General features: G+C 38.9%; 1 protein-coding gene across 1 annotated transcript in view; it reads right to left on the bottom strand.

Moving 5' to 3' along the window:
- SPIDR (scaffold protein involved in DNA repair) overlaps positions 1-12,197 on the bottom strand; it is a 573,123-nt gene that overhangs the window by 545,255 nt on the left and 15,671 nt on the right. Inside the window, exons 2-3 of the mRNA XM_036758339.1 lie at positions 6,078-6,233; positions 3,011-3,080 (exon numbers count right to left, since the gene is read on the bottom strand). Of these exons, the coding sequence (XP_036614234.1) occupies positions 3,011-3,080; positions 6,078-6,233 (226 nt within the window). The remainder of the gene's footprint in view (positions 1-3,010; positions 3,081-6,077; positions 6,234-12,197) is intronic.

Below are 12,197 nucleotides of genomic sequence, written 5' to 3'. Positions count from 1 at the left end.
CATGAGTATTTTGGAAGGGTTTTGCATAATGATACACATGTGGCCTATGTTGAATTGCTTGCCTTCTTAGGAAGGGTGGGTGGGGAGGGAAGAGGGGAGAGAATTTGGAACTCAAAGTTTTAAAAGTAGATGTTCAAAAAAAAAGTTGTTTTTGCATGCAACTGGGAAGTAAGATATACAGGCAATGGGGCACAGAAATCTATCTTGCCCTACAAGAAAGTAAGGGGAAAGAGGATGGGGGAGAGTGGGGTGACAGAAGGGAGGACTGACTGGGGAATGGGGCACTCAGAATATATGCCATCTTGGAGTGGGGGGGAGGGCAGGAATGGGGAGAAAATTTGTAACTCAAAATCTTGTGGAAATCAATGTTGAAAACTAAAAATATTAAATAAACTATAATAATAATTTTTAAAAACTATAAAGAGATAATCATTCTGTCCACATTTCCCAAATATGCTGGTTATAAAACCCAACTCCTGACCTCACCAGCTGAAGGAGTTTTTCTCCTCCTTCTCTGTAGAGTTTTGGATCTCTCCTTTCTCCTCAAATGTACAGATAAGTATATGTTGTATACTATAACCCCTTCCTAGATTGTCAGCTACTTAAGAGCAAGAATTACATTATTTTTTTCGCCATCTTTGTACTCCTGGTCTAGTGCCTTACACTAAGTGATTCTCTAGTGCTAGGAGACACCTGACAAGAGTTTTGTCAAAATGATTCTAGTCTCTCAAAGAATAGCAGAAGAGGTGTATTCAGCTCCTTACATATTTCTCTGTAATTAATGCATCCTGCTCTCTGGCTACCTCCCCTTCCATCCTCCCTTCTATTCCCTCTACCTGGTCCTACTCTTAATCAAACAAAGTCAGGGAAGATCTGATTTATTCTGAAACAAGAAAGACAAATGATAAGGAAGTTGCTACGGTGACAGTCAGTGGAGTGGCTACCTTAACATGTTTTTCTAGTAAAGCTGAGTGAAGGGGAGGGATCTGTTACTGAGTGAAGACATCAGAGAACCTCCAATATACCCAAAGCCAGAGATCTGGATGGCAGAGATCGGAATTTTGAAAGGTTTAAGTTCTAACAATGTGACAAAGCCCCAAAATGGAGCTGCCAACAAAGGATCACCAGTCTTAACCTATGTAACTAATAAGTTGACTTCTGACTGATTTCCTATTACCCCTACACTTTGAGGCAGCTAAGTGGTACAGCACATAGAGCACTAGACCTGGAATCAGGAAGACAGTTCAAGTTCAGTCTCAGACACTTTAGTTGTGTGTCTTTGGCCAAGTCACTTAACTTTTGCCTGCCTCAGTTTCCTCAATTGTAAGATTTGGACAATAACAGCACCAACCTCAAAAGGGTGTTGTCAGGATCAAATGAGATATCTGTAAAGCACTCAGCACAGTGCTTGACACATAGTAGGTGCTATCTAAATATTTATTCCCTCCCTCTACCCCTTCATTTTCTCCCAATGACAAGGAGATAAACTGTTTCTTAAATGCTATTTAGGAAACGTAACATGGAGCATAAAGGGGAGAATAAGGATGATTTCGTTCCATAATCCTTTATTGAATGCATTTATTATACATCAAGTATTATTCTCAGCACTGGAGAAAGACACGAGGATAATAATAAAGAGTTTCTGCCCTCTTGAAGGGAATACAAACCGGATGAAAAATTTCAATAACCACCTATCCAGTAAATGCGGATTAGGCCAAGAAATCAAGTCCACAGTCATCCTTAGTTCATTTTGGGGGAAAATTTGGGGCGAAAAATGTTTATGAAGCTTTACTTACTTCAATACTTTTGTTATCAATTTCTGAAGAACAAATTGAAGAAGAAATATTTATCTCATAATAATACTGAGAGGCTTCCATCAAGCAAGACTTGAAGTGTCTTGAATTGTACATCTAGTTTCTCAGATAAATATTCCATAAATATACAGTAAAATCTTGATTAACCAGATTAACCCGCATATAAACTGAGGGCCTGATTAATTAGATTTTTGGTTAAGTGAGAATTAACCAGAAAATCCTTGTTTCTACCTTTACTGATGAAAAACTTTATAAAATGTGTAAGTACTCTTTTCTGTCTTAATATGGTACATTAAACAATTAAATTTTTCTTTCATGATTGAAAATAAAATTTCTCCTTATGTCTCATACCACTTTGCACTTATTATATCTAATTTTGTACTGCAGCTAGTATGTCCACAATTCCTCTTTGTGAGTAAGAACCATGCTTTAGTCTTCTATTTACATGTGGAGAAAATGAGGCCTATCACACTGTGCTTTGTGCCTATGGAGTACTCAATAAACTAGTACTGCTCAGAATTTGCCTGGGATCATACAACTACTTAGTAACAGAATACGGTGATCCTCAAAAGAACTGATTCAGACTAAAAGATTCAGTGCCTACCAGAGTGTGCACACAGTTAAATTCTTAATAAATGTGAACTAAACTGAATTTTTCAGTTTCTAAGAACCACTACTCTCAATATGAACTCCGGAAATAGGAAAAATTGGTCTGTACTGACCTCATAAATTTTTTTGGCCTAAATCTCTAATACATTGAGTGCCAGAATCACAATCTCAAGAACCTGGGACATTCGCTTTCGGCCAGACTTATTTCAGGCCCCAGGTCTAAGCAAAGAAAGTAGTAGCCTCTTACACCAAGAACCATCAGTTCTGCAAAGATCTGTGATTTCATCAGTGTGGACAATCCTTCATTAGTCATTCTTCTCTAATTTTAACAGAAAGTCTTCAAAGGTGGAAGTAGCCAAAATAAAAAACGTATCAATACACCACCACCCTGGTGATGAAATTCTCTGAACAGAGGTCAGGTCCCTAGGATCATGGTCAATACCATTATTGAGCCTGTATGCAAATCCTTCCTGGTTCAACAAAACCTACCTGAGCTTGTACTTAATTGGCATACCCTTCAAGAACTCATCACAGTGAGACATCAGAGGAGGCCTTTCGCGACAGTGAAATCAGGGAGAAAAATTTACCTTCCTTAGACTTGAGGGAAGATCCAAGGTGCTTCTTCATAATAGCCATCTCAGTGGACAATTCTCTAATCTGCAGGCAAAAAGTAAGACAAGAGAACTTCAAGCATCTATAAATTAGAGGCAATAATACTACATAAACTATCCACTAAAAAGAGACAAGAACATCCTACTGTCCACCACAGCAATCCTTGGTCATTACCACTACCTTGGCTTTCATTTAATAGCACCTTTAACCAATGAAGCATTCTTCACAGCACAATTATATCATGATTTAAAAAAACAATAAAACACTAACTAGTGCTAAGACTATGAAGAAGTCACAGGCAACTAGGTGGTAAAGTGGAGAGAGAGCTGGGCCTGGAGTCAAGATGACCTGAGTTCAAATCCAGCCTCAGACACTTACTAGCTGTGTGATTCTGGGCAAATCATTTAATTTGTCTGCCTCAGCTTCCACAACTGAAAATGGGGATAATGATAGTGTCTACTTCCCAAGGTTGTTGTCAGGCTCAAAGAAGATAATATTGGTAACGTGCTTAGCAAAGTGCCAGGAATGTTAGTATTTGTTTCCTCCCCTTCCCCTTTCTCTGAGGCTCCATTTCCTTATCTGCAAAAAAAGGGAGTTGAACTGGATGCTCATATAGGTCCCTTCCAGCTCTAAAATTCTCTGATTCAAAGTCCTTATACAGTAAACACCCATTTATTCATAATCTAAACAAAAAGAAGGCTTTTGTACAATAATGTAAAAACTGATAACTGCTATTCAAAATGAACCCAACACACTTTAAAAACCTGCAGTGCTTTAGGAATTCAGAATTAAAATGTTCAGAAAAGTTTTAGCAACGTAAATGTTATGATCTTCCACTAATGTCCTACTCTGTAACTTCAAGGTGGCATGAAGGTAACCATGCCCAAGGTCATGACAGAAGTAGGGTTCAAGTTGGGGCAAGTCCTACCAAACTGATAGTGCCTGGTGATGGACAGGACCATGGTTTTATTATCCAAAGCTAAGCTCAGCTATATGCTGACAAGCCCATCAACAGAAAGCTGAGAACTAAGGAAGGCACTGTTTTTATTCCTCAAAACATAAAACATGGAGTTGTTGAGATCTGCATCAGGGGAAGTAGTACCCACATTAATAAAATGATAGATAGTTCAAAACAATTTAAGGTCATGTCTTACCATGTTCCAATTCTTTAAAAGTTGTTAGCTATACTATACGTAAACTTCCAATTATCAGTTACAGTACTGAATATTCAATTAACTAAAATTGAACTATAACCAAGCAATCTTCTGAACAATTACTATAAATAGAACTTTTTATGTAAAACTAAAGTACTTCAAAGAGTGAAGAGATACATAAAGTGTAGGGGGTGGTGGTAGTAGTAGAAATCAACTGCCAATTGCATATGGTACTATAGTTAATATTTTATAGCACTTTATATAGCACTTTCCTCATGAGTATCACATATAGAAAACAGCACAAATATCATAACTTTTCAGATAAGGAATCTGAGGCTCAAAAGGCTTACCCAATGAAAGTCATACAGCTGCTAAGCATTAGGGCCATTCAGTCCAATTCAACAAATATAAATAGAACCCAGTCTCCTGACTTCCAAGGTCAATGTTTTCACCCCAGTCCACTACAAAAAGTTTAGTGTGCCAGAGCTATTTTCATAAACTAAACTAAACTAAACTAGGTCTCCTAACTAGCATGGTAGACCTCACTCTTAAAACTCTGATTTTTTGGTTTTTATCTAAAAACTATCCAGTTTCTAATCTCAAGCCTAATGCTCAAAAATATCCATCTGTCTAGGATTGTTAGATATAGGAATAGGTAGAGGAAAAAAGAATAAATGACCTCGAGGCCTTCTCCAGTCATAAATAAGCCTCCCCAGAAACTAGCATTTACATCCAATCTGATGAGAAAATTAAATCAACTCCATTAACCGAGGGGAATACTGGAATAAGGGGGAAAATCAGAATACTCTGTTGGTCATAGGGAAGAATGCAGATGAGATGCAATTTCATCAGCTTGAATCATATAAAGTTGTTAAAAAAGGAAAAAAAAAGCCAATGCAACATTAAAAGTGAACCCGAAAATCTGAAAGAAGACTTTCAACTTGAGGATGCCAGTAGTGTAGCAGCATGTAATAATAAGCTCTATGGAATATTAGGGAAAGTTTCCACTCAATTAGAATTTAGTAAGCACTATGTAAGTGGAAGACTCAAAGATGGAAACAATAGGGACTACAATAATCCTTTGCACTGAGTGGTTTACAATTCAAGGCAAAATGAACACTCCAGTGGGCCCCAACAGAACCCTTGGAAAGAACTGTCAGGAAAGACTGCTACAGCTCAGGAATTAATGTTTTAGGCAAATACGCAATTCTGAAAGTCCACAATCCAGTGCCATCCTTCAACCCACGGTACAACCTGCTCCAAAAGCAGATGAAGAGATGCTGGAAGGAAGACAGCCTAAAAAGCAGTGAAGATTAAAGGTAAAGCCCTGATGTAAAGAACACAAATACCACTCTGGATAAAGAAGGCAGCAACAGATAACAGAGCACATTATTGTTCCAATTTCCTTTACTCTTCTATTATTGTGACCTACTGTAACTCCCCAGTTTTTAAAATTCCACATGAAAAGGTCACTGGATTCAAATAGAATCACATCAGGAAGAGGAAAAGTCAGGCTTATTACATGCAGCTAAGATGAGAATTAGAAGATACATTTTTAAGATGCATGAAACCCCACATAGTAGCCATATTAAGGTTTTATCCTAAGTCATACTCCACTCATAAACTGAACCAAATTATCACAGATTTAAAGCTTGAAAGGGAAGTAGAGGCCAACTAGTACAACCCTTTCATTTTACAGATTAGGAAACTGATACCCGGGGAGATGAAGGAACTTGCCAAGGTCGCACAGACAGTAGGTGGCCAAGTTGCAAAAAGAATTCAAGTGCCATGACTTCCAGTTCAACATGCCAACCAGTATTCCTTCCACTGCAACATGGTAGAAAACCATCTTTGACCTTCAAGGAGAGTAATTTGAAAAGACCTTTACCGGTGGCACAGAGTCACTTTGAAAGCCATCACCACACTTAAGCCATGCTTTTGAGAGGGATGTATTTGCTGCAGATGTCTCAGCATCTTCTTTCCTGAAGCTAGACACGCTCTCTCCTGGAAACGGTGTGCATTCCGTATCCCATGTCTTTCTTCTCTGTAAAAATAATAATGATAAAAAAGTGAAAACAACAAACAAATCAGTATCATGCCAAATAAAAAGTAAACTCTCAATTAACCATGCTAAAAGGAGAGAAGCAGATACACAAGAATCCAAATAGAGGAGAATCTCCACATTCAATTTTGGAAAGCACTTAATTAACACTGTGGTACATTATAGTATTACGTCAATTGACAACAAGTTGATAGCCCACATTCTACATTATCACAGTATTTCCACCCCTGCAATTTTTCTTCATTGAGAACTGGAAGAAGGTAAGAATTATACTCTTTGTTAATTCAGATGCCTAAAACATTTTCCAGGTTAGCAAGTATCAGTCTGCTACATCTTAGCTGTGTTACTTACTTGGGTTTCATTCACAATCAAAATTCTTTTCACAGACTATCAAACTTCAAATTAATACAAATGACTTAAGATGCATATGATGCATATGATACCCACCTAATCAACTGCCAAAGTCTCTCTTTGCCTACCCTCTCCAAGAGCCATCCCTTATAATAAAGAATAAGAAAAAAAAGAAGGTTCAGCAAAACTAACCCAAATATTTTTAAAAGCTTATGTCATATGCAGTATTCCACTTCCATGGTTCCCAACCTCTGCAGAAAAAGAAGCAGCGAAATAGTGGATAGAGCTCTTAAGGCATGTCACAAAGGCCTAAGGTCAAACATGATCCCACCTCACATTAGCTGTGTGACCCTGGGCAAATCACTGAACATCTATCTTCCTGTTTCCTCATTTACAAAATAGCAATGATAAGAGCACCTACTTCCCAGGGTTGTCATGAGGAAAAATGATATAACGTTTGTAAGCCTTAAAGCCCTAAATAAATGCTAATTATTATAATTGCTGTAAAAAGTGAGGGGAGGTGTGTTCTCATATCTCTTCTTTGGGGCCAGCCTTGGTCATTATGATTTAGCAGCATTCACTTTTGTCTTGCTGGAGCTGTCGTTCTTCATTTGCATTGCTGAAGTCATTTTGTATATTATTTCCCTGTTTCTATTTATTTCACTTTGCATTACTTCATATAAGCGTTGCCATGCTTCTCTGTATTTATTATATGCACGTTCACGTCTTGCAGAACAATAATACTCAATTACATTCATGTACCACAACTTTTTTAACCAGCCCCCAACTGATGGGCATATACTTTGGTTCCAGATCTTTGCTACCACAAAAAGTACCGCAGGAGTGATCTTAAAACATCATTTTATCATGTCACTTCCCTACTCAAAAATGTTCAATACCTCCCCATTTAGCTCTAGGATAAGTTCTAAACTCCTTCTCCTAGTACTTATGGCCCTCTACAACCTTGTCCCAATCTATATTTTTAAATTTATTTCCCTACAAGATCCTATTCATTGCCCCTCAAATATGCCAGGTTTGTGGCATCGCTATTTCTTTGCATACACTAGTTCCCCTTAAGTGAAAACCACTTCAGCCTGCATGTTCAACACCTACCAATTATTCCATGTCTTTCTCAGTTCCCACCTCCTCCATGAATCCTTCCTTACCTCACCACTCAACATCTATCTCTTCCATGAAAACTGATCTGACTACTAAAGGGAATGATTTTTGGACTGGAAGGAATACAACAACAAAAAACGACTGGTAGAGAATTAAGTCAGTCAGCCAATAAGCATTTACAAAGCGTTTTGTACCAGGCGCTGTGTTAAGAAAAGAAATGATGAGCAGACAGACTTCAGAAAAACCTGGAAAGCCTTAAATGAATCGATGCTGAGTGAAGCGAGCAGAACCAAGAGAACATTGTACACAGTTACAGCCACATTGCGTGATGACTGACTTTGATAGACTTAGCAATGCAAGGATCTAAAACAAATCCAAAAGACTCACAATGGAAAATGCCATCCACATCTAAACAATGAAATATGGAGTCTAAGTGCAGACTGAGGTATACTATTTGCTCTCTCTTTTTGTTTTGTTTTACTTTTTCTTTCTCATGGTTCCTCCCATATGTTCTGATTCTTCTATACAACATGACTAATGCGAAAATATGTTTAATAAGAATTTATATGTAGAGTCTATATTGGATTGCACACCATCTTGGGGAGTGGGGGAAGGGAGGAAGGTAGAGAAAATTTAATGCAAACGAAAAATAAATTAATTTGTAAATTTTTTTTTTAAAAAGAAGGTAAAAGAGAGCCCTTGAGCTCACTGAGCAGGGGGTGTTATAGTTAGACTCTCACTTTAGAATCACTTACTTATCTTGAATTTTGAATCATAAGATAAATGAAAAGATTTTTTAAAAAAAGAACACTTTAGCTGCCTTTAATGAATTCAAGTCATTTGGCTAGGATGAATTATATCTTCGAGTACTTAAAGAACTAGTGGAAATAGCTATTCAACCACCATTAGTGATACCTGAAAGATTGTGGAGAATGGGAGAGGTACCAAAGGATTTAAAAGAATAAAGGTTCTCCCAATTTTCAACAAAGGAAAAGGAATGGATTTAGGAAATTATAGGTCAATGAGCATGATTTCAATTCCTGAGAAAGTTCTAGATTATATTGTCATAGTTAACGAACATCTGGAAAAGGAAGGATCTCTCGGTCCATCTCCTACAATACCCTGGGCTAGAAAAATGACTCACTGTGACTTTTTTCTTGGATTAATCGATCACGATTTGTGTATTGGTAATTAAGGTGGAACTTTTTTTTTTTTTTTACTGTTTTCTCTTTTAGAATGCTAAAGTAATCAAGTGCCTTTGACTGAGTCTTACAAGGTGCAAAGCCCCAGGCCCACAGCCTTTTGCTGATTAGGTGTGAAGCCTTCAGGCCCTAAGAAGGGTATATAAACTCAGAGGTTAGCATTTTGTTTGGGGCTCTCACTCACTGGAAGAATATTGTGTGATTTGACCAAACAAGACTCTGGGTAGCCGCTGGATCCCCCCGGCTTTGAAAAAACCCAGATGTTGGTGCTTCTCTTTTTGGTAACTATGTATGTCATGTCTTGATCAGACAAAGCCTGTTTGTTGAACTGTGTTATTTGCTCAGTTTATATTGTCTCTGTTTGTAATTTCTGTTTGTATTTGCTCTGAAGTTTAGGGTGCTGACTTTTCCTCCTGAACTAAGTGAATTATATATGTATGTTTGATTAAAGTGAGATTGTTAACCCCTTAAAGTTGCTTTCCTTAGAAAAGCAGATCAAAGAACCTGTGCTAGTAGCCCTTCTGTGTGCTGGTGTTATTGGTCTTACACATCCAGAGTAGCTGCTAACACCATTGTTGTTACAACATGGTCTGGTGTGTTTTCTAGATATGCTTGGAATAGTTTTGTTCAAAAGGAAAGAAGGGAATGGAACTTGTATCTCTTTCATAAGGTGCTTGGCACACAGTAGGCACTATATAAATGCTACCTATCATTATTATTAGTATTACTCCATCATCCTGGTTCTACCTTCCCCTCCACGATGTTGACCACATCACTGTTCATGTCCAATAAGTCCTCCACCAGCCTACTTTAGCATGGTCACACCTTAGACACCACAGATGATGACTTCAGAACATTCTACTGTATCTGGCTCTTTTCACTCCTCACTCTTTTACTCACATTAAAAGTGCTTGTCACCTGCAGCATCACTTTTGAGCCTTCAATTCAGTCACTATACTCCCAGTGCATCTCCCCTGTTCTGATTTCCCTAGTCTCCAAACTCAGCTTTGACCCCACTGTGTGTCCTGTGAATGATTCATCAGCCACAACCCTAGAATTGCTCACATCCCTGACTTTCTGCCAATTCCCAACCTGTTAATCCTCAACTCTGGGTAGCTCCTAAATGCATGCTCTGTTCCTGCTCCCAATATATCCAACATGTGATCATATTCACAGTCTCCAAAAATAGGAGGAGGCACTCCCCTGCACATATACTAATAAAAAAAGCATTTTGTAAAACAAATCTACTCTCAGGTTTGTATGTGTAACTAGGAAAAAGTCATTAAATTGAGTTGATTTCATTCACTACAAATATGTGATGTTTAATATGTGCAGGATACTCATTGCTACCTGACAAATCCTCCTATTATAGCCTTATAGAGTTCTTTTATCATTTTCCATAGGAAATGTACTAAAGTTACCCTCTCCTCTTAAGCCCTTACCCATGCTTCTAATCTCTCCCCCCAACATACACACACAGACACATACACACACACACACAAACACACAGAGGAAATGACAGCCTCCAAAGTCATTGTGAATTTTGAGGCCTGATGGGAACTCCTCCATCTTTTCTCCATTTCTCAAAAAAAAAATTCTCAGCATCATCATCAATTCTTTTCTTCCTTCTTCCAGGGTCAGTGCAAGAACTCCTTGCTAAGGTAAATCCCTTTCCTTCCTGGCTAAAGACCTTATTCCAGCATTTATTGCCTTTCCTTCCTCTCTACCAATTAATATGCTCAAATCTCTTTAATCCTAAACAGACTTCTCTCTTTTTGGGGCTGGGGGAACCGGTGGGGGAGGGAAGAGGGGAAGCAGGACAATTAGGGTTGAGTGACTTGCCCAAGGCCACACAGCTAGTAAGTGTGTCAAATGTCTGAGGCCGGATTTGAACTCAAGTTCTCCTGACTCCAAGGTTGGTGCTGCACTCACTGCACCACCTACCTGCCCCTAAACAACTTTCTCTTGACCCTTTTACTCCACCCAGTAACTGTCCCATATCTCTCTTCCTCATCAATGTCCAACTTCTAGAAAAAATTATCTATGGCTGATGTTACCAATTCAAGTCAACAAGCATTTATTAAATGGCTACTATGTGCCAGCCATTGCGCTAAGTACTTCCTCCCTAATCAGCGGACCCCAACAGCCCACTGCAATCTGGCATCACCCTTCTACTGAAACTGCTTCGGCAAAGACCACCAATGACCTCCCAAACAAAAAAGTCTGAAGGCCTAAACTTCTATTAGGGAAGCTAAGTGGTGTAGCAGATAGTGCTAGGTCTGGAGTCAAAAAGAGTCATCATCTTCATGGATGCAAATCCTGCCTCTGACACTTACCAGCTGTGTGACCCTAGGAAAGTCACTTGTCCCTGTTCGCCTCAGTTCCTCATCTGTAAAATGAGCTAGAGAAGGAAATGGCAAACCGCTTCAGTTGTATTTGCCAAGAAAACCCCAAAGAGTCAGATACGACTAAAACAACTGAACAACAACAAAAACTTCTCATTCTCCTTGACCTTCTTCTTCATGATCTTTTCTTTCTTGACTTCAGAAACACTGGGCTCTCCTCCTTCTCTTTCTTCTCTTACCTCTCCTCCAAGTTCTCATCTTCCTCATGACCTTACATGAGATTCCCAAGGTTCTGTATCTGGTTCGATCCATGCTCCTACACCTACATTCCTGTTGCCGCTCTCGCCACCAGTGAGCTCCCCAAGCCCATTTTCTCCTCCTCCTCATTTACTACATCTACTAAAGCCTGCTAGCCATGACAGACAATGATGTTGACTGTTAACAGATGGTGCAGAGCAACTCGGTCATCTTGCTCTTTAACCTCAAGCTGGGGGATTGGCACATGCCGGGCCACAGGGGGCAGAGCAGTCCAATGGTACTGTACCTCCCTAATAAGAGTTCCTCACAAATAAGTTCTCCAGAAAATTGCTACAGGATCACCAGTCCTTATCATCTGACATGCCACCAGCCCTCCCAGGCATTGCCATGTTCTCTGAAGCTGAACCCCAAGGATCAATAGATTTCTCTATCTACTTACATCCAACCTGTGTGTGCTATGTCCCTGAATCAGAATGTTAGCTCCTTGTACCCAAGGAATCTCTTGCTTTTCTATTTGTATCCCTAACGCTTAGCGCACTGAAAGTATTTAACAAATGTTTTATTCATTCATTCATTTACTCATCCTTTTGGCTCCTTTCTCTTCTATCATCTCTCTTGACAAACTCATGATCTCTCAGGACTTCAGTTGTCATCCAGTTGAATCCTAAATC

Source organism: Trichosurus vulpecula, chromosome 1, assembly GCF_011100635.1.
Source record: "Trichosurus vulpecula isolate mTriVul1 chromosome 1, mTriVul1.pri, whole genome shotgun sequence".
NCBI classification, from domain to species: Eukaryota; Metazoa; Chordata; class Mammalia; order Diprotodontia; family Phalangeridae; genus Trichosurus; species Trichosurus vulpecula.
Note: the sequence above shows the minus strand (reverse complement) of the source record. Positions and strands in the feature narration are given on the sequence as shown.